The sequence below is a fragment of the Protopterus annectens genome, chromosome 3.part0 (genome assembly GCF_019279795.1).
Source record: "Protopterus annectens isolate FY-2018-M chromosome 3.part0, PAN1.0, whole genome shotgun sequence".
Classification (NCBI taxonomy): Eukaryota; Metazoa; Chordata; order Ceratodontiformes; family Protopteridae; genus Protopterus; species Protopterus annectens.
This window is the reverse complement of record NC_056731.1, coordinates 317,574,238-317,598,877: the sequence shown is the minus strand read 5'-3', so window position 1 is coordinate 317,598,877 and position 24,640 is coordinate 317,574,238. Positions and strand designations below refer to the sequence as shown.

Here is a 24,640-nt window from a genome sequence, read left to right as displayed (position 1 = left end):
GAGATTGAACACCAGTGGGAGTGGTTTTGGTTGAGGACAATGGGATTGGTCAGCAGTTGCAAAGATATTTAGTATAAAACAACAGACTGGCTGGAAAAAAAGATGCTATTGGGAAAATGGAGAATGAGTTGACCAGTACTGTTGTGAAAAAAGAGTGGCAGGTAACTGGCTAGTGGGCCTAAGTAAAAGAATAAGGATAAGTAGAAAAAAACACTGTCTGACTGGTGGTGAGTGTTGTGCCTAGGTATGGTATAACTGGGTGAAAGTAAGCCATGGAGACAGTGCACAGTTTCCTAAATAAGGCAAGTATTTCAGTCTGAGGGTAGCATTCTTTTGCAAAGCGCGTCCTTGAAATTTATTTAGAAAAGGATGTTATTACACTGGGTACATCAGGAAGCTTTTTTATCAATGAGTCTGTGTCAATGAAAAATAAAATGAGTACATTTCCTAGTCCCCATAATAACAAAAATCATTATAAAGATGAAAGTATGACATTAACCTCCAATGGCATAGAAAGCTGAGTAGCTGGGCTGTCTAACGAAGCATCATGTGAGCCAGTACAGGCTCCATATGATGATGCTGGGATATGGGATGTATGTATGTATAGTACAGGACAGATTATAACCATTTCCAAAATTCCAAACACAAACTTCCAAAAACCTGGACAAGCCTCAGTATGCCTATTTTAGTATATCAAAATGTGTAATACCCCTTATGTGCGTATCAGCTGCCTGGATTATCACTATGGTCTTGGACTATGACTACCATACTAAGCTATAAACAGGAAGAAACCACACACAAATTCCCGAGGAAATCCAAAATCCACAATCGTGAATGGAAAGATGACACTACTTCATCTCACCAGTTAGTACCAGTTAGTACCTGTTTACTTAGTAGATGGAAGAGCATTTGCTGTGTGATCAAGACCAGGCATGATCTCCAACAGCTTGGAGTGATAAAAGATGTCAAATGCTTTCAAGAAATCTAAGTATATGGTAGCAAAATGTTACCACTGTCTAGATAACTCCAAAGGAATTTATTCCACCATATCCAGGTTGGGGGGGGGGGCTGTATCATTTCTATAAATGGGATGGAATCCATGCTGGAAATCAGAAAAAAAATATCTGAGTTTAGGAGATATGACAGGAGGTGGTACTGCTCCAAGACTTTAAAGACAATAAACAGCAAGGCAAAGTGATGATAGTTGTTCATCATAACTGAGGAAATATGTTTATGAAGCACTACAAAGAGTACCTTTTTTCAGATAAATCCAACATGTTTTTCTTTAATACAGTAATTTATAAGTGCAGAAATAGTGTAGGCTATTGAACTGGTTCAGATATTAAGAAATTCAGAGGGAAGATCTCCAGGAGCAACAGACCCTATTTTTAATTTATTCAGAATTTGTGTATCAAGTTAGCAGACAATGTATGAAACCTACAGGCAGTAGGTATGTGATAAGGAGGTGTACTGAAGTTAGCATTATACAATATGTGATTTCTGACAGACACACTAAAGTAACCTTGAAATGCACCACAAGTATGTACAAAAGAAACCAAAGCCACAATTTACACACTAGTCCACTCATACCACATAAAATTCCAAAATGTTTTGCTTTATTTAGCACTTTCGTCTAACTTCCAATTTAGATTCATGGCTCTGATGTGCTGGTTGTACATTGATGCCAGTTTATTTAAGATGCCCTGAAAAACAGTATTGAAACACCACACCCTGTCATCAAGTGTTATAGAGATGGAATAACGATGACCACTAAATGAGGTAAATGCGGTGTTAAATGTGATCACCACAACATAGCAGATTTCTAACACTCAGTAGTTCAGTGACAGTTTAAGTGCACTTGTCAGTTTGCATGTCAGTATTTTCATGCGAAAACTGTTTGTAAAAAGCAACGGAGATCTTGTTTTCTCCGTTGCTTTTTTCAAAACTGTCTCGCTATGTTAAATGGGTTTAACATAGCGAGACACCTTTAAAATAAGCAACGGAGATTCTCCGTTGCTTTTTGCGAAACAGTAAAATGCAATGGAGATCTTGCTTTCTCCGTTGCTTTTGCCCACAGCTCTGATGTACTGTGTAGGCATACGCATGCGCAGTACATCAGAACTGTCGCAGAATACCAGACAGCTGCGGAAGGGCAGCAAGGAGGCATTATACAATGCCATTATTTAAGAAAAGTAATTTTTTTTTCTTAAATAATGTCATTGTATAATAGCAATAACCCACTTCTGGGTGTGGGTAATGCTGGATTTACCCACTGTTGGCTTTGTTTGGCATTACCCACACCCAGGCGTGGGTTATTGCTATAATATACCCATATAAATCACACTAGATTACAATAAAAAACTAACAATAATAATAAATTAAAATGAAATGAAATGACATTATATCTATTTTCCCCTACTTACAGTAAGGGGAGGCAAACTTTAACATATTACCTTTTAAGTTATTAAAATATTTGTTTACACTTTTATTAATATTGTCACAGGCCATGTGGGATACTTCCAATACCTAAGCCCTTTAGGGATTTGTAACCATATACTGTACGTTCTTTTAAATAATTATTTTCCACTTGTAATTTTTTAAATTTAGTTAACTTGGATTCAAAAATCTAAATTTGTTTGTCGAATGACCCAGCATGGGAATTGTCACTGTTACAGCTCACCCACAACTCCACTTTCTTGCTGAACCAGTCCTGTAAACAGAGTCATGGGGGATTCACCATCTCTAGAATACTGTTTGAGTGAGCTGTTCTGTCTCTAACTCTAAATGTACTAACAGCATTCCCTAAAAAGTCCTCCACCAGGGGAGACCTCTGAGCAGGTGTAATTAAATCATCTGTCGTAGCACTAAACAAATTCATCCTTTATGAATGTACACAAGTAATCAAAGTCTAAAAACATTAAAGTTTTCCAAGAAATATAAATAACCAATACATTTGCTGTAACTGTTGTTAATGCTGATGCAAAATTATCACAAAGTCCCACAATCTTGTCAAAACAAAGCTTATTGATCATTTGTTGCTTGATGAATGCCTTCAGCAAAAAATGCAATGACATATACCATGATGCACATATGCTGTATATATATATATATATATATATATATATATATATATATATATATATATATATATATATATATATATATATATATATAAAAACAGTGGCTATAAAAAGTGTACACACCCCTGTTAAAATGCCAGGTTTTTGTGATATAAAAAAATGAGACTACAATAAATAATTTCAAAACTTTTCCCACCTTTAATGTGACCGATAACCTGTACAATTGAATTGAAAAACAAACAAATCTGTTAGGGGAAAAATATAAAAAATAAAAAACGTACAATACGCTGGTTGCATAAGTGTGTACACCCTTAAACTAATACTTTGTTGTGTGTGCACACCCTCAAACTAATACTTTGTTGAAACATTCAGTCTTCTTGGGCAGGAGTCTATCAGCATGGCACATCTTGACTTGGCAATACTTGCCAACTCTTCCTTACAAAAGCGCTCCAAATCTGTCAGATTGTGGGGGCATCGCTTGTGCACAGCCCTCTTCAGGTCACACCACAGACTTTCTATTGGATTTAGGTCTGGGCTCTGGCTGAGCCATTCCAAAACTTTACTTTTCTTCTGTGGAAGCCATTCTTTTGTTGATTTGGATGTATGCTTGGGGTCATTGTTGTGCTGAAAGGTGAAATTTCTCTTCATCTTCAGTTTTCTAGCAGACCAAATGTGACTGGTATTTGGAACTGTTCATAATTCCCTCCACCTTGACTAAAGCCTCAGTTCCAGCTGAAGAAAAGCAACCCCAAAGCATGATACTGCCACCACCATGCTTCACAGTGGGGATGGTGTTCTTTTGGTGATGCGAAGTGTTGATTTTGCACCATACGTTCCTTTTAGAATTGTGGCCAAAAAGTTCAACCTTGGTCTCATCCGACCATAGCACATTTTCCTACATGCTTTTGGGAGACTTGATGTATTGTTTTGCAAATTTTAGCTGGCCCTGGATGTTTTTCTGTGTAAGAAAAGGCTTCCATCTTGCAACCCTACCCCATAGTCCAGACATATGGAGAATATGGGAGATTGTTGTCACATGTAGTACACAACCAGTACTTGCCAGAAATTCTTGAAGCTCCTTCAGTGTTGCTGTAGGTCTCTTGGCAAACTCCCTAACCAGTTTTCGTCTTGTCTTTTCATCAGTTTTGGAGGGATGTCCAGTTCTTTGCAACGTCACTGTTGTCCCATATTTTCTCCACTTTTTGATGACTGTGTTAGTTGGTATATCCAATGCTGTAGAACTTTTTTTGTACCCTTCTCCTGACTGATACTTTTCAACAATGAGATCCCTTTGATGCTTTGTAAGCTCTCTACAAACCATGGCTTTTGCTGTAGCAGGCAACTGAGCAAATGTCAGGAAAATCCTGGTAGGACAGCTGAACTTTATTTGGAGTTAATCAGAGTCTCTTTAATTGATGGCAGGTGGGTACCTAAGAAGACTGACTGCTGTAATTAAATCAAAAGGTGCTTCAACAAAGTACTAGTTTAAGGGTCTACACACTTATGCAACCAGTGTATTGTACGTTTTTTTATTTTTAATTTTTCCCCTAACAGATTTGTTTGTTTTTCAATTGAATTGTACAGGTTATAGATCATATTAAAGGTGGGGAAAGTTTTGAAATGATTTGTTGTGGTCTCATTTTTTTATATCAGAAAAACCTGGCATTTTAACAGGGGTGTGTAAACTTTTTATCTCCACTGTATATACAATTGAAATAATTTCATTTTTTTAATATTATAACTGTAACAAAATGGCTCTACAACATACAGGCAGGAATGAACAGCTAATGCTGTCTTGTGTACCTGTGGATGAGGAAGCATGACAATACCTTCTTAAATGGGCAACACTTCCTTACGCCTGGAGACCACTAACTTAAGCACCCCAATAATGTGATCATGAGCATGCACAGGCTAACATCATCCAGAGTGTCAGTGCACACTGAATTACATGCCTGGTACATATAAAGACCTCACTACTGGTCAGTACCCTTTCTGATGTAGTTTACCAAATGAATGGGATGTTATGAAATACAGATATGTGAAAAACTCATGTATGATGACCCACTAGCATCTTATGATAACAGGAGAGTGCTGCGACTGACAGCACTTTGACAATTCACAATCATCAAATAATGGAATAATTCAAACTCTGTGCAGCATGCACAAAACCTCCTTTCTGATGAGATGTATCAACCTTGGAGTTGATTATATTACTTCTGCAGGTGCTTGAAGTGAATTCTACATCCACTTCAATGGGGGGAGGACTTGTCTCCACAAAAACGCAGAAAAACAAATCTGGAAAGCAACTTTGTATGATGAATATGAATGGCATGGCATTGTATATTGGTTATTACTGGTATTGTCATTCATGTGCATTACCCTTCTTCTCAGTCTGCAATCAGCTCTAATATCAACTAATTGAACATGTAATAATGTAAAAAAATGTTGAACATGTTGCTATCATCTGGTAGGTTGGAGGACAATACAGATCAGTGGTTTCACTTCAGAATCTCAAGTTACTGAAACCTCAAACTTCATATGGTCGAGTTTTCAGAAACTCGAAATTCTGAAGTGTGAGAAAAAAAGACTTGCATTTAGTTTAAATAGATTTTTTGTATGGGGGCAAGTCCCCTTGCACCCTCCCTACTTAAATATTCCATCTCTGTGATTGCACTATAGCGAGGAAATGGGAAATCTCCCATTCTGCATTTCTGCATATAGTGTGGAATGGGAGATTTCCCTTTTCCCCACTGTAGCACGATCTCGGAGTTGGTATATTTAAGTAAGGGTAGTGTGGGGTGCAGGGGGGCTTGCCCTCCTGCTGGAATGATGTGTTTTACTGTTTTTTTTTTTTTTTTTTAATTTTACTTTAGCATTTCGAGTTTTTGAAAACTCGGTCATATGGTATTGACCATATGAAGTTTGAGTTTTCAGTAACTCGAGATTCTGAAGTGGAACTGGATCAATAGAGTATCAGGAATGTTAGAAGGTCTGGGTGGCAAGGGCAAAAGGGGAAAAAGTGGTGTTGACACATTTGCTTTAGTGGAAGAGAGGGTATCTTTAACTCTTCCTAGCAAAAATGTTTCCCTCCTCTTCCATCTGTGATATGTTACACAGTAAGTAGGACGAAGCAGTCCAGAAGCTGAATAACATACATTAAAACACCAGGTGATGCAAAGAATGAAATACAGCTGGCAATAAGAATAACATCTAAACAAAAAAAGATAAACTGAAAACATGTCATTCTTGTCTTGCATTGAAATAAACTGGAACTTTTTGTTTTTGTGAAAAATACTGCAAAATGTGATTACGTAATTAACAATAAATACATCTTGTTCCTTAGCATAAAAAAATCTGGTAGTTTATATACCATTATATAATTTACTTTAACATTTTCATTCTTCAATGCTATCCACTGGTGAAACCAGCCAACAGTTTTCTTTCTCTCAGGAAATCCAAGCAGTTTTCTCTTGCTCATGAGTATATCTTACTTTATAAGTGAGTTGGATTACACTTACCTCTACTAGTGTCCAGTGCATACAGCTCCCGTAATCCTAATTCATTCAACGACTTGGAAATATCCAATTCTTCTTTGCCACTACTGTCTTTCAGTAAAATAACATGATCTTTCTTCAAGTCACACTTTTCGCAAATGGCTGGAATTAGATGATAGACTGGGGTGCCAGGACTAACTCGGATTACTGCCTTTTGTGTCCTGAGGAAATTTACCACCAGCCTAACAGATTTCTGTCAATAATAACCAAAATAAAGAATTTTTAGTTAATGCCATTTCAACAATGTATTCATTTATGTCAAAATATTCTAAGATAATGTTTAAGTATATGTAAGCATCCTTCTACCTCCAAGCAACGCCCATGGAAAACATAACAAGTTCTCCTTAAAACAAATGACCTTTTCCTTTAAACCCGGTGGTACTTCCCCTGTAAACAGCTGTGTGTTTAGGGACTTCTCAAAAGCAAACCTTCTTCAGTTATTTGACAACTTAAATAAATTCTGCTGTAATCCTCCTATTGCTGTAGCTGCTACCTATGCCTCTGACTTCTGCTCCCACTTAAATAGTTGTACTGATAAAACAGTCCCTATCTGCAACAAATAAATGAGAAGCGTGAAAACAAACCCCTGTGGTGGAATACTCATATAAATAAATTATATAACAACAGAAATAAACTGCTTAATGCTTATAAGAAGTGCCATTCTACCTACCTTAAGAGCACAAATAACCAAACTAACAAAGAGCTTAAGGGAACCATTAGGAAGCTCAAAGGTGAGCATGAACTTAAAATAGCCACTAAATTAAAAAATAACAGCAATTTTTTCTTTAACTATGGCAGGAAGTTAAGAATTAACAAACTACAGTGTTCAGAAAGTCCACAATAATACTACACACATACCTTTCAAACTTTTAGTGCATGAAATCTGGACAAAGCCTAAAATAATGGGGTAACAAAGGCTCATAAATAAGGATACATTTTAAATAAACTTAGAAAGTTGCTAGAATAACATGATTTGTGTTAGTATGCATTTTCTTAAGGATATGAAGTCTGAAAGTCAAATATGCGTCATTATTTAGTGACTCCAATCCTCAGTGATTTGCCAGAAATCCTTAAATTTTATGAAGAACAGATAAAAAATATGAGGTAAAAATCTGGACATTCTGCAAAAATCTGGACAATTAGGAGGCATGACTACACTCTTTGACCAAAGGAAATAGCTAATATCCTAGATAATCAGTTTATTCCAAATTTTACTCTACCCACAGATATAGCTATCCCACAGGTTCTACGATCCCAGCCACCCTTTTTATTACAATGAAACAAGATTAATCAGTCCTTTCAAAAAACAATAATACTTCATCCATGGGCCCTGATAACATACCAGGCTTATCAGTGCCAAATATGGCCTTTCTGAACCTCTTCTGAAACTCCTTAATCCAAGCCTCTCCACTGTTCAAATTCCCGAAGCATGAAAAACAACTACTGTAATGCCATTACATAAGGGTGACCCAACCACAGACCCCGGTAACTACAGACCCATTAGTCAAACTAGCCCCCTATGTAATGTTATGGAATGTATTATCTCAGACTTCATTAATTTGGACATTGAGAGCCTTTCAGTCCTGGACCATTATCAATTTGACTTTATCAAAGGAAGCCCCTGCCTTATTAACTTCATTAATTTAAGCAGTGGACAGTGATTATGTAGTACATACAGCATATCTAGACCTGTCCAAGACCTTTGATACTATTCCCTATGCAACCATTATTGACAGATTTGTAAATCTGAATGTAAATCCTTACATTGTGCAATGAATAGCTAACTGGTTGTCTGACAGAGCTCATGTGGTTACAGTAGCACATTCCACTTCTGAAAGCAAATTAGTTACTAGGGGTGTACCACAGGGCTCACAGCTTTGGGCCCTCATCTATTTGACATATATTTCTTAGACCTCCAGGCCAGCATTTCTGACCTATAGTTAAGTAAATTTGTAGATGGTTGTAAATTGGTTTTTGATTTTGTATCTTCAACTGATTCACCATTTCTCCAAAACAGCTTAGACCATGGTGCAAAGACAATGGTCTCAAATTATATGAAAAAAGTAGCATAGTTCATTTTGGTAAACAAAACCGTTTCATTTGCAAGATATGAGATGCATCTCTCCAATCAGACACTGTTGTAAGGGATCTAGGTACTCTTGTTAATAATTCCTTATCATTTGATCACCATGTCTCCACAATAATTTGGAAAGCCTTTTATCTGGCCCATCTACTTTCCAAAGGTATCTCCAGTGAATCCAAAGAAGTCTTAATTCTCCTTAATCAGATGTGTTATTGAATATAATACTCCTTTTGTTATGTATTTATCTAAATGTTATCATACAGTTTGAGAAACCTCAGAGATTTATAACTAAAAAAATAAGTGATTTCAAAAATATTCATTATCAGGAGAGACTGGCAGCCCCTTCCTTGTACTCATTCTCTTACAGACTCCTCCATGGAGATCTATGTCTAGCTTTTCATGTCATGAAACACCCAGAACTATTTGATCTCTTATTCCTTCACAGCTACTAACGGTACATCAAATACTCTATTAAAGGAACTAAACCTTCATCAGCAGATAAATAAGACACATCGGCATGGCAGATTTATATCACAATGTATCCCTCACCTCTGAAACAAATATCCACTACATGTCAAGCAGAGTAGCACCCTTGCCACCTTCAAGGTAATCCTAGATAATTGAAAGGGCAGCCTCAAATTAGCTTTTGGTCTATCTTGTCTTGCCCATCTTGAGGCTAGAGGGAAATTTTGTATAGGAAACAAATAAAATCAAACTGAGCAGACAAATTCAAAAGTAGCAAGAAAAACAAAAGAACCAGCTAACACAGCACTCTATAAAATCTAAAAAAATAAAAACAGTAAAAAGTACATAACAGATGAGTGCTTTCACACCAAATGTGCTTCATCAGATCTAAAAACAAACAAGCAGTGCTTAAATGCAGTCAGGAAAGCTCAAAGTCACCTGGTTAAATCATGTGACCTCAGCAAGGGTTTTAAAGGTATATGCTCATTTAAACCTTTCCCTTTGTCACATTGTAAAATTAACATTCATTTTACTTCTAATTATTCCGTTTTTGCTTTAATATCACCTCCTCTGGCTTCTACATTCAATAATTAAATACCAGTTTTACAAACATGCTTATATAAAGCAGTCCTACTGCCACATCTGCTTATTTCATATACTTACATGCTTTTTACTAGTTTTATTTTTTACATTAAGCACGTTTTATACAGTGCTGTGTTAGCTGGTTCTTTTGTTTTACTTGCTGAAATTTTGACTAGGGTTTTTTGACTAGGCTTGAAATGGTCTGCATACTGATTGCCTAGTACTCACAATATACCTATGAACACAACCCACTATCTGCCTGGAAGTGTGGTTAGTGCAGGGAACTATAACAAAAGCAGCCATCATAGGGCTAATCAAGGTGAAGGCTGAAGTCACAGTTTTGTTTCTCATGCTGAGAAAGGATATGTTATGTTTACCAGCAATCTATCCCAAACTTTGTCCATCATTCACAGAACTTATGGGCAAGAACAGGTTTTCTCACCTTAGTTCATAGGGGAAGTTTAACTGTTGAAGATAGCATCCCCTCTCCTCCAAAATCCCAAAACATGCAAGCAGTAATGCATTGTGGCTGCACCCCAAAGTATATACTCTGACTGGCATACACAGGAACCTAATGATGGGCAGCAAATGCGCTATATCACTTTCATCCTACACAACAGTAAAGTAAGAATTCGCATATGTTCAGAAGCTATGATTGTACCCAAAAGGCAAGAAAGTGGTATAAAATGTATTTCCATCTGTAAGATATAAGTCTTTGACTCCCTCCTAATCTACAAAAAGAAAAATGTTATACACAGCTACTATAATTGTGTGCCTAAGAATCAACATAATTTTGAAGGAACAGACTTTTGTCTACAGACTTGTTGCACACAGACCAATATTCTGTTGGTGTCATCCGCATGGTAGCATTAATGGCTGTATTTCTCCTGCTCTCTGACCCCTCCCTCTAAGCTAACAAACTAATCCCACCAAATGCTTAAATGTTCTAGGTGTGGTCCTCAGGAGAAAAGTACTTTTCCAGGCTACGAATTGAAGACTAGAGATTGTATCTCTCTTGCTCTCTGCTCCCTCCCCCCAGCCAGTGAGCAAGCTAATCCCACCAAAGGCATAAGGGTTCTAGGTGTGGTCCACAGGAAAGCAGTACATTGCCTGGCTATAAACTGAACACTAGAGGATGCATTTCTTCTGTTCTCTATCCACCCCCACCCCCATCCCCCAGTTAACAAGCTAATCCCACCAAAGACAAGTTCATCCTATGTAGCATGCCTTTACTACAGTTGCTCTGTGCTAACTGTACTTTTTGTAACAGAATGGTGCATAATGTCAGCACAGGACACTGCCTTGTACTTTTAATGGTTGAGCCCCTGTTGCACTCTCATTTCTTCCATAGTTTTAGTTGCTGAATTACACACAGTCATCACAACAGGCTCCCTCCTGTAACTGCAATTTATTTCAGCAGTTCCTCCAAGCCTGATTCTCCTATTTCTCATTTACTTACCTCTTCTAGCTTTCAGTAAGTTTTTGTCTAAATCTTGAGATGCAGGAGCCATTCTTAGAAGCTGACTATGTGGAAGCCTGCACTTACTGGTTGCCACTCCAGTCTCTGATTGGTAGCTCACTTTGCTCTTCTTCCACACAACCCCTACTAATCCAGTTTCTGACTGACATCTTACATTGCATCTCCCCTATCCCAACACCAGGAAACACTTATATTGATTCAATGACAAGTCCTTCATGCTCCTTCTGTGTTCATTCTACTGTCTAAACCTTAACTTCATAACACATGACTTTTGCTGGCAAACACTCTCCAAAGAAAGCACAAAACAGTGTAAAACTTCACTACCCCCTCCACCTACTTAAACCTATAACTGCACCAATAAAAACAATCTCCTACAAAAGCACCCCCGCATGTAGCATACTCATATAAAACCTGTCCATATTCACTTACTGGTATCAATTCTACACTTAAACTTTGCACATTTAACCCATTACCAAACCCCTCTATATTACACTCCATATTCCAAACATACAAATAACCACATTATTTTATTTTATTTATTTTATTTATTTAACTACATCAACCTCACATATGAACCACCCTACAGCTTCTCTCAGATGAAAATCAAACCAACCATGAATTAATTCACAGATCTATACCATCAACTAAACGTCACCTCAAAAAAGAACTCTTGGTTATAATAAAAAAATGCACAGTACATCAAGTTCTGTCAGGTATATTCCTTCACCTTCTGACCTCTGGAGACATATAAACTCCAGAATCACCTGTTACAATTCAAACAGATACCATAATGTATAATCACAAGGTCTCAAAATATATAATTTAAATATTCTAAATATATAAAATATTATATATAACTACAAAAAACTCTGTATAAGCATAACAGGAACCTGGCTTAAACCCACAATACCTGACGAAGACATCTTACCCCCCTGGCTCTAATCTACTCAGAACTGACCACCTAACTAAAAGAGCAGGTGGTGTTATAATCCTGTACTTAAACAACCTAGAAGTCGCGCTTTATAATAAACAAATATCCCAATTCAATACACAAGTACTACACTAGTCTATTCACAGAGCCTTACAGATACAGATGCTTGGTGCCAGAGCCATCGGCTCAAGCTCAATGCCAAGAAATGTATAGTTATCCCCTTTGGGAAAAAACATGTAACCGCGAATTACCACATAGGCAGTACACTAAACACCGAAAGTGTGATAAGAGACTTAGGGACACAGGTGGAAAGTGGTCTCACCTTCGATAACCACATCGCCACAACAGTCAGGAAATCCTTCTATGTGGCACACCTCATCACTAAGGGCTTTTCATCCAGAAAAAAGGAGGTCATTGTCCAACTGTACTCATTAGACCCATTATAGAATACAATGCCCCGTTTGGTATGCACCTCTCAAGACATCTGCAACAACTGGAAACGCCACAGGAATACCTCACTAAAAGAATCACAGGCCTAAATCAGATGCCCTATGGTGACCGTTTAAAAAAACTCTACCTATACTCTGTCGCATATCGTCTACTCAGAGGTGATCTCTGCTTAACATACAAGGCCATGTCAAATCCAGAGTTGCTGGACATGCTACACTTAAAGAAATGCCAATCCCTCAGAGACACACACTCCAAGGATCTAAATCTTGTCATCACAATGAACAAAACATGCTGGAGGGATAGATTCCTGACCCAGAGATTCCACAGACTCTGGAATAGACTGCCCATACATGTCAAGCAGAGCACCTAGTTGGCCCTCTTCAAAAGGAACCTTGATGACTGGATGGGAGATAGGAAATTCACCCCGGGGATCATGTCAGTCGCCCTGCTAGACAGGGGTCCAGGGAAGTAAATACTGTGGGAAGAAATAGCTAGGGAATTGTTATGGCTAGGCTTGTATAGGCCTTAGGGCCGAGAGCCTAGTACCAACCTATGAACCTATGAACTCAACACCCTAGAGGACATCCTGTCATTGAAAACAAGTACTACAAAACATAACGTTACAATACTAAAGGAAATTAGCCTTGACCTTGACTAGACTACACTATCCACCTATGATACTCAAAACACCCTTCTCCTATCCATAAATCCATTTGGCTTGATTCAGTTTATCAGACAACCTATGAGAACTAACAAGACCAGAAAAGGACACAGTATCCTATACTGGATATTAACCACAAATAATACATGTACCCAGTATGCTGGTACTTTCTTACATTCAAACAGTGCTCCCCATACAACCTATATAACATAGGTACATGCTAGACCACCAAAGGCTACCACTTACATTTAGAAGAGGTCATAAAAAAATACTCTGACACAACTTTTAACTCTGTACTACAACAATATAATTGGTATCCACCTCCCTCTACCGAAGTAGTTAAATATTTCAATGAAACTTTTCTAAATATCCTAAATTCCTAGCTCCAATAACTAAAAAGAATATCTCAAACATTCTTAGCTCTTGGCTAACTACTGAAATTAAACAAATTAAGTCACAAAAAGACAAACCCTAAAAAATGTGTAAGATACAAAAGATACCACTATCTTTCCAGAACTATCAAACTTTTAGAAATAAAGTAAACAATATATAATAGGGCACACAAGAAAAATTACTAAAACAGACTGCAAAACTCTTCCTCAAAGAGTCTGAAACACTTTTTGGTAACATGAACGGTTAATAAACCACATAAAAACATACCAATGAAATAAACTACTGTATTCTATAAAATTGCCTGCAAAATGAGCACCTACTTTATTCAAAATGCAATCTCCCTTTTATAGCTGCAAAATAGTAAAATCAATACCTCTACTTCAGATGCTGCACATGGTACTTTCACCCTACAGACAGTATCTATAGAGCTAATCAATAAGCTCCTAAATAAAATAAAACTATATATCAACTCCCTCTTGAATACCTTAAAGTCCCTGCCAATACAGCAACATACCCATTAACAACACTAGTAAACACATCTATATCAAAACAGTTTAGCCCTCAACAATGGAAACAAGCTTACATCATTCACATCCATAAATGAGGGAGAGACCAGGGGCAGCCATTAAAATCTCTAACTTTAGATTAATAGCAATCCCAACTTCAATATCTAAAATATTTGAAAAAATGTATTAACAAACTATTCCTCAATCACCTGACTACCAACCACCTAATGACCTCCTCTAAGCATGGCTTCAGGCTAGTACATGGTACCGATACAGACTTCCTGACTTCCTGGCCATCGTAAAAGCAATAAATTCCTTTCTGAATCATAATGGTATAACCTCATTTTTTTCCTAAACCTTTCAAAGGCATTTGACACTCTTCCTCACAAATTATTTCTTAGAAGCACGGCCCAACTAGAGATATCTGGCTTCAGAAGCTACATCACCAGACGTGCTCAGTCAGTAAAATGGAAAGACACCTATTCGACTTTTACTCCCAGTTCAGTATGTGTCCCACAGGATGTATATCCACTGTTATTCAGCATATTTACTAATGACATACACAAACTACTACAGCAGGAACCATTACTCAATATGCTGACAGCTCTACCCTGATTTGTTTTGTAAACTCAATTGAGCAGCTACGAACACAAATGCAACTTACTTTCAATAAGCAAGAGACTTGGCCCACAGACTCACAACTAATACCAAACCCTTAAAAAACAAAATAATGTTCTTTACCACTAAAAAATCCCTTAAAATAGTATGAGCAAATATATCAGTACTAGCACAAGTGAATCACACTGAGCTCATAGGGCTCATAATAGACCATCAACTACATTTTGGCCAAATTAATAAAAAAAATGGTATGTTACATAGAATCAAACTGTATCTAATACCATAGACATATCACCTCAAGGCCCAATCTCTCTTATTACCTATTTTACTACATACTGTTATTAACAAATCTTCAAAAAACACTTCTAAACTAACATGAAAAATGCTAAAATAAGATTGCAAATTTACCACCAACTTTCTTAAAAAAACACACCACTCTATAGCCCTTCAACAAACCCACTGGCTAGAACTCTGCAACTCTGTGAAGTACATACAAGTGAAAACAGCACATAAGTGTCAAACAAATAGCAAAACATTATTTGCTTTTCTTAATTTATTTGCCATTTGTTATCTGGGTTGGTCTGACTGGCAGATGCCCTTTTTCAACAGAGACCCGAGGAGAAAAGCTCCATGACAGCAGTGAAATATTTTACAAGCAATTACGTAATTAAGCATACAATCATGAGGAGATACATACAGCAAAAAAGAGTCATTTTATACAGTGTTTGAAGAGAAAGAAAAATTGAACATAGATATAAACTGTTATGTGTCATACAATCACAGATTCATCATAATCTTTATTTGAATGGGAAATTGCTAATCTGAGTATAAGAGTAGTGAGGCATACAGTGCCAGAACGGAAGATCCTGGCACAAGAGAAAAGAAAAGGGAGGGGTGCAGAGTGTAAGAGGAAGGAGAGAGCGGAGGAAGAAGTATATAGTGATGATAGGAGTAAAGTGGGAGGGCAAGATCAAAGAGCAGGGAATATAAAATACAAGCAGGAATACATATGTGTAAGAAATAGGGGTAGAAAGGGAGGAAGATGGGGCAGAAGAGGCAGAGTTCAAGTAGGATCATTACAAAGGCAGGTCCTGGAGTTAAGCAGATATTCCTTAATAGCGAGTTTGAAGTTGCCAGAGTTTTGGATAGTTCTGATATGGAGAGGAAGGTGGTTCCAAGAGGAAGTAGCTGAGTAGCTATATAGCATTTTACCTATAGATTTATTCGGTTTAGTCATTCAGAGGAGGTGTTGGCCGGAGGTACGAAGTTCCCAGATGGGGAAATAAGGTGAGATGATGGTTGTTAGTGATGGACAGGCTGCGGGTTGATGGAGGATAGTATGTGTCAGAAGGAGCTGAGGCAGAAGAAGCTGATTATGGATTTCTAACCACTGGAGTTTGTGTAAGGAGGGGCAGTGATGTGAGTGATAGGAGACATTAGTGGCAAATCTAGCAATTTTGTTGTATGTAAGTTCAGGTTTGGTTGTGAAATTGTTTGGGAGCTAAGTGAAGATTGTGGCAGTATATAGTAGGGTAGGTAGTAGGTAGGCTTGAGCTAGGGACAGTTTAGATCCTTGTGTTAAGAATTTTTTTATTTCTGTATAGCAGTCCTAGTTTTTGGTGTGTCTTCTTGATGTAGTTATTGATGTGGATGTCAAATTTAAGTTTGTCATCTATAGACCTGAGAAGTTTAGTGTAAGATTCGACCTTAACGGTAGTGTTATTTAGAGAACAGACAGAGAAGGAGGCTTTGAGGTGTTGGAGGGATTTGGGAAGGAAGAGAAGTAGTTTTGTTTTATTGGGGTTAAGTGGAAGTTGGTAAGTTGTGAGATATCTTTCAACTGAGTGGAGGGTGTCTGGAGTGAAGGAGAGTAGGTGGGGTTGACTGTCAGAGGTTGTGATGATGGTGGAGTCGTCAGCATACTGTATGAGTGTGGAGTGGTGGCAGGATTGGTCGAGATTATTAGTAAAGATGTTAAATAATAGTGGGTCAAGGATGGAGCCTTGGGGCACACCAGTTTGAACGGGGAGGAAAGGTGACATCACAGAGAGCCATTTGACTGATTGAGCTCTATTTGATAGGTATGAAGAGAACCAGGAGAGAGTAGATGCAGGGAGATTAAAGGAAGAAAGTTGTGTGTCTGTCTAACAGCTCTGGATTCAGCATGAGTTCAGTAGTACTATACAACAATCCATCTCAAACCTGAAAAGGATCCTTTGCAGACGGTGCACCTGTTTGTTTATGGAAAGTAAATTAATAATAAAGTTTCCCGGATATAAATACAGCTCTACTGACTGTAGTGAGTGTACCATAAAGATAAAGCATATTCCATGAACAAAAATTACATTCAAGAAGTAAATGCCTGATTCCAATGGCAACAGCTTAAAATGCTTTATCTACAATGTAAAATTTACATTCAGAAATAAAGCTCTTAAATACTTAACTGCCTTAAAAAATCGTAACTATCTTACAGGCAGTTAATTAATAAAATTCTTTAACATTATTGATTACTTAGTCAATTTAGATGAAAAGCTTGTTGTGCATTGTCTAGATATCTGCTCTGTAAACACTAAAAACACTTGGTTAAATAACAAGGTACAGGTGCATGCCTGTAACCAAAATTGCTAAGCAGATATGGTATTATGGAAAAATACAATGTTGGAGCTGAATATAGAAAAACACACAGGTGGTTATTGTTTCATCTGACAAAGCTTACAAATTTGAATTTAGGCCCAGATATAAAACGCATACAACTTTATATTTCTAACCTTCCCTTCCAGCCTATGAGGGAATACAATACTAATTAGTTTTGCTTACATTACATATAGCATGAAGTTATGGCAGCTGATATCATCATTAATCTGTCAGTTTGTTGACATTAATGAGGTCATATTGTTCTAAATATTAAAAAGTCACTCATTCTTAAGAACATCGGGTCCACTTTGATTCGTTCTTCACAAACAAATAAGGGACTATTTTAACAATTAGTTTTTACCCATTAAATGGGCATATTGTGTTTCTTGCCCCATAATCAATAGCTTATAATAGAGGGATGACTAATATAAGATCAATAACAATTCACTAGTACTGCTGGCAGATGGAGCTAAAGGGCATAAGCACACTATAAAATTTAAATAAAAATTAAAACAAATGAGACATGCAAAGTACACCAAATCAAACCAACATATCTTTCTCTTTCTTATGACTTTTTAGTATACAGCAAAAACTCAAAAGACATTTAAGAACAAAGACATTTAAACATTGCCGCAAAGTAGGATGTTTACTGCTCCTTCAGAGAAAAGAAACCACCTAGTTATCTAATTTTCAGTATCTACTCAGCAAATGCAGACTTGTGGTACCCTCTGTAAATTTTAATTTGGGAGATTAGTACTTCTTTAATGAAGGTCCTTCCCCAACATCAAATTTAAGTATGGGTGCTAAAATCCAGTTTAATTTTTTTTCAGTGGGGAGTACACCCACATGATCCCAATAACATGTCATTACCAGACTAAGCTGGAATGCAAAAAAAAACTGAAATGCACAAGGCAGGCTGTTAAAAGAAATACTAAGATTAACGTTCTTCAGAGAATATTTAATAAAGAGAATCACTTATCCCAGATGTCAATTCTAGGACAGATGGTTGCCTTTATTATTTTCCAAAATGTCAATGTAGAACTTAAATGTGCTATCACATACCAGTACAATTATTTTAGCAAGCATGCCAGTCCTCTCCTCTGTGGTACAACATTGTACAGTTAGGTTTGAGGTATGATTGTGGTAGACATACTAAGTTAAGAAAAGCCAAATTGAAAGTTTTATGGGGTACCACAAAGGCAAAGCTGTTTTTGTTAGATACTAAAGAAAATGGAGTGATGCGCACTGAAGACAGATACCACAAACATAACAGCAATAGCTGTCCTCAGCTGTATCAGACAGTTGCTAAAAACAGTAAAACGCACTGCAAATGAATCTCACCAAAAAAAAGGCACTCTCTCTCCAAAAACTAAAACACAGAAAAAAATTGCATGCCAAAACAACAGTTTTGACAATAGAAATTCAGAGAATATCTAAAGGTCTGCTTCTTCACAGAAGCAATTCATAAATATAATCACACGACAGGAAAAAATAAGTAAAGCAATTAAAATACCTGCCACATTAAAAAAGCAGCACTCCTCTCCAGGAATATGAACAACTGAAATAAGATATCAAGGGCTACATCATTATGTCTTCCAACAAAATAACTGCTCTGAATTACAGAAAAACATGGTGGTTAGTAGAACCTATATCTTGTGGCTATCTCTGGCAAGTAGCAAACACAAAGCTGAATATGCCTGCCAAATACTAGTATTTTTAAAATGCAGATGTTATCAATTGAAAATCTAGAGCATCACATTCATTTTGTGCACGCTCATGCTTTAATGTATAAAACATGAACAAACATTACGTGAGCCATGTTGTGTTTAACTTAAACAGCTGCATCATTTGAAACAGTTTGCTTAATATATGATATATGTTATACTTACAGACACAAGTATACTGTGTCAGATACGAAGTTGTGAATTTCATGTCTATAACTGTCTCAGTAATCCACTGCTATGGTAGTTTTTCTTACCGGATTTTTGTTAAATCACCTGCTTTAGTTATTCTGAATGTGATTATAACCTGCTGGTTGGGCTAGGCAACAAGATAGACAAACATTTTTTTTTTTTACAGTTTCAGAAATAAATAACTGCATTTTATAACACTGACAGCTGAGAAAAAAGATTAGCAGTTATAGCATTTACTACAGCAGTAGGATATTTACAGGTGGCATATTTATATGCAGTGTATGTATCTTCACTGTTTATTTACTAAGGATAAAAATCCAACAAAATGTGTAAGTACAGTATGTAAAAATGATATGAGTGTACCTCATGTTAGGTAGCAGAATACACAGCATTTACAGCGTGAACATTATTTTACAGTGTTTGGCAGATTGTAAGTCCAAGGTTTTTAAACATTACTACATTGACTGTTCATCATCAGAAAATTATTATAGTTAGCAGTGTTAAGTGGCTAAAGAGATGCATCTGTGAATGGTATTGCTTAAGAATCTTTAAACTATTCCAACATTTCCATTTATTTTCAAATTATCATTGGTGGCCATGTGAACTGTACATGTAATTTAAAGCTGAAGGCTCAGTGTCAGAAAAGCCACTGCTACTAATGAACCTGCTAAAATTAAATATTATAGCAATAACGCACGCCTGGGTGTGGGTAATGCTGGATTTACCCACGGTTGGTTTGGTTTGGTCATGAGGGCGAAGCCCGAGTGGCCATGCAAAGACAACCGTGGGTAAATCCAGCATTACCCACACCCAGGTGTGGGCTATTGCTATTATACAATGACATTATTTAAGAAAAAAATAATTACATTTTTTTAAATAATGGCATTGTATAATGCCTCCTTGCTGCCCTTCAGCAGCTGTCTGGTATTCTGCGGCAGTTGTGATGTACTGCACATGCGTATGCTTATGCAGTACATCAGAGCTGTGGGCAAAAGCAACGGAGAAAGCAAGATCTCTGTTGCTTTTTACAAACTGTCTCGCTATGTTAAAGGAGTTTAACATAGCGAAACAGGTTTAAAAAAAACAACGGAGAATCTCCATTGCTTTTTTAAAGTTGTCTCGCTATGTTAAACCCATTTAACATAGCGAGACAGTTTTGAAAAAAGCAACGGAGAAAGCAAGATCTCCGTTGCTTCTTACAAAGTGTCTCGCTATGTTAAAGGAGTTTAACATAGCGAGACACCTTTAAAAAAAGCAACAGAGATAGGAAGATCTCCGTTATTTTTTTAAAGCTGTCTCACTATGTTAAACTCGTTTAACATAACGAGACAGTGTGTAAAAAGCAACGGAGATCTTGCGTTCTCCGTTGCTGTAAAAAAAGAGTTATACTAATGGAAAAAGTCCGGGCGACTGGACCTTTTTCCATTACTATAACGCTGATTTACAACGTGCATGCTGACCAATCAGCGTGCACGTTTTGGAATATTAATGGGGGTCGTTGTATAATAAAAAATAATTTAGTGAATTAAATGTACATTGCAAATACAACTACTTGTCCAAACCACTTGAACAGGAAAGACACACATAACAAACTCTTGCATAATGTGTAAAACATGGGTCAAAAGTTATTAGAAAATAGTATTTTTGTACAAGTAAACAATAGTTTTATTTCAAAAAATTACCAATTACATTTGCTGTTTAACATTTTACTGCAGTTTTTATGTTGCCCAGGTTCCACCACTTCAAACTCTGACTGTATTATAAAAATGAATTTGAGTCAAGATCAGACTCCATTTTCACTTCTTCAGCAAAGCTCTCCTCACTACTTTACAGAATCAGAATCAGAATCACACTTTTTGGCCAGGTATGCATGGATACAAGGAATTTGACAACAGTTTCAGAGGCTTTCCAAGTATGAATTACATAAATGACATACATACAACTATTAAGAACATGACAAACAACATACATGCAACTATTAAGTACAAGAAAAAAAGTATATGTATACATATACACAGAAGGTGCAAAGTGCAACTCAGTGCAAGAAATATTGAAATAAACTCTGAAAGAAACAAGTATTAACAATATGTAAACAATACTGCAGAATCCTCGGAGGCTTGGGAAAAGGAACACCCCAACCTAATAAGCTGAGTTAACCATTTATGAACCTGATGGCCTGTGGAAAAAAACTGTCCTTATATCTGCTTGTTTTGGTGGGTGTGTATTAATCTATAATGCCTGGCTGATGGTAATAGTTCAAAAATATGGTAGCCTGGATGCGAAGGGTTGGTGATGATCTTCCTTGCCCTTTTCATGACTCTGGAATATTACAGGTCCTGTAAAGAGGGCAAACTAGCACCAATGATACTTTCGGCAGACTTGACTATTTGATGTAACCTATTTTTGTCATGATTAGACAGCGATCCAAACCACATTGTTAAGGATGACCTGATATCAGCAGTCACAGTCTAGTAGCCATAATAATCAGTATTGTATATGTAAGCTTTCGTGCTGGTCCAAGCTACTAGGATATTGATGGAGATAACTAAAATATCTATTTTTGCTTAAAAAGAGATCTAATTCAGCAGAAATAACTAGTCCCCAAAATATCTGTCCCACTGGGTTTGCTATTGTGGCACTACTATAAAACCATCCATTTGCCCTTCTGTTGTATGTAAATCTGGGGTTTACATTTAACTTTTAAAAAAAAAATGCTTATTATGCCACAATAAAAAAGTTATACTTTCATGTAATAAGCGCTGCTCTAAACCACCAGAAACATGGTGGTATATTCATCATACTATCCAAATGTACCTTCTCTACATAACTTTAAAAAAAGGATTTAACCACAAGTGAGTCAGTACTTTCTGTACTAAATGATTCTCTTAATCTGGTGCAGATAATAAACTAAATATAATCATTTTTTTGGGCTGCTGACTTACCTTCAGCTGACCATTAGTTGATTAATGTTAGTACCCTCAGGGTTGGGAATATTTCATATATATATATATATATATATATATATATATATATCTAGAGAGAGAGATATACATATATATTTTTTATATATATATATATATATATATATATATGTGTGTGTGTGTGTGTATGTGTGTATATAAAGCAGCTTAAAATAAATCCTTAACACATAGCTAAAAGGTAAACTGAAGCAGTCTACGTAAAGGCTGCTACAAAAGTGAACAACTGATGCCAAAAAAAATCAGGAGTAGATGTCATCAAACAAGCGACATATTTGACAGCAGTTCTAACAGCTAATTTCATAAAGACATGTTTGTACAGAACCATCCCCTAAGGGCTAGATCATGGAAGGTTCATAGGTTCATAGGTGTGTACTAGGCTAATGGCCGTGGAGTCTTTACAAGCCTAGCCCATAGGATTACCCTTGCATCATGCCACCCGACCTTAGTTCCCAGTGCCTCTGTCGAGTAAAGCCACTGGCGTGATCCCTGGGGTGAATTTTCTATTTCCCATCCACTCATCAAGATTTCTCTTGAAGAGGGCCAGTGAGGTGCTCAGCTTGACATGCATGGGAAGTCTATTTCATAGCATGGGCAGTCTCTGGGTTATGAACCTGTCCCTCCAGCATGTTCTGTTGATTGTGGTAAAGAGGTTGAGGTCTCTGGAGAGTGTGGTACAGATGGATTGGGATTTCTTTAGATGTAGCATTTCTCACAGATCTGGGTCAGACATGGCTTTGTAAGTCAAGCAGAGATCACCTCTAAGTAGGCGATAAGAGACACAGAATAATTGGAGTTTTTTGAGTCTGTCCATAAAGGACAAATGTTTAAGGCCTAGGATCCTCTTTGTGAGGTACTTTTGCAGCCTCTCCAGTTGTTCCAGGTGTTTAGTGAGGTACATGCCAAATGGGGCATTGTGCTCAATGACTGGCCTACTGAGGGAAGAGTAGAGGGAGACAATGACCTCATTCTTCCTGGATGCAAAACCCTTAGTAATAAGATGTGCCGCGTAGAAGGACTTTCTGACCACAGTGCAATGTGGTGGTCAAAAGAGAAGTTGCTGTCAACCTGTGTTCCCAGATCTTTTATGACACCTTTTGTGTTCAGTGGACTACCATCGATGTGGTAATTCATGGGAACCAGGTTTTACCCAAAGAAGATGACGCCGCTTTTTTTGGCATTGAGCTTAAGGCCATGGTTCTGACACCAGTCATTGGTCTCAGTGAGGCCTTTCTGTAGAACGTCAACATCACTTGGGGAGTTAATAATAGTTCCCAACTTGCAATCATCTGCGAACTTTGTCAGCCAGAGTCCCTTCTTGTTGGCCTGGACTTCAGAGAAGTAGATACCAAACAGGAGAGGACCCAGGACCGAACCCTGTAGGACGCCACTCGTGACTGGTCGGCAGTCTGACTTGGAGTCAGCTACTTTCACACTGTGGGTTCTATCTGTGAGCCAGTTTGCAACCCACCTAGTGATATAGGGGTTGATGCCTAGCTTAGTGAGTTTTTCTATGATACCTGAGTAAGGAATGATATCAAAGGCCTTGGCCAGATCAAGGTAGGCTGTATGAACCACCTTGCCTTCATCCACAGCTCTGGTAACTTGACTCAAAGAAGTCGACCAAGTTCAGCAAGCATGATCTACCCTTCACAAAACCAAACTGTGTGGGATCCAGAGTTTGGAGATTCCCTATATCCTTGTTTATTAGGTCCATGATGATGCATTCCATAGGTTTGCATATCAGACCCATCAGGCTAATGGGGCAATAGTTCCCAGGGTCTGTAGTCGCTCCTCCTTTTTGCAGAGGGGTGACTGCAGCAGTGCGCCACTTGGTAGGGACAAAGCCTGAGGTGAGGCTGTGGTTGAACAGGGCACATAGGTGAGGTGAGGTGCCAGTTCACTCTGTAGTTCATGTAGAATACAGCCAGGGATATTGTCAGGTCCCATAGAAGCTGTATTCTTAGCCTTGGACAGTGCTGTTTTAACCTGTGCAGCAGTAATACTGGGTGCCTGGCAATCTACTGGTATTGTGGTTGGTCCTTTGTGGGGGGGGGGGTAATGTTGGCACTGAATCTGTTGGCCAGTATATTGGCAATATCTGTTGGCTCGGTATAGGAGGTACCATTGTGCAGTAGCTCAGAGCAAATCTGGGTATTGCCGTGGAGATTCTTTACATAACTATAGAAGGCCTTGTGGTTGTCTTTACTATCTGCTGCAATTCTATTTTCATAGCTAGCCTTAGAGGATTTGATGAGGGATCTCAACATTTTGTTGAGGCTGATAAGGGAGTTTTTCCAGTCTTGGGACTT

At 37.6% G+C, this 24,640-nt stretch overlaps 1 protein-coding gene across 3 annotated transcripts in view; it reads right to left on the bottom strand.

The window, feature by feature from the left end:
* Positions 1-24,640, bottom strand: part of COBL (cordon-bleu WH2 repeat protein) — a 1,839,636-nt gene that overhangs the window by 974,686 nt on the left and 840,310 nt on the right. For all 3 annotated transcript variants that reach the window (XM_044064790.1, XM_044064791.1, XM_044064793.1), the window contains exon 4: positions 6,599-6,827. In XM_044064790.1, the coding sequence (XP_043920725.1) occupies positions 6,599-6,827 (229 nt within the window). The remainder of the gene's footprint in view (positions 1-6,598; positions 6,828-24,640) is intronic.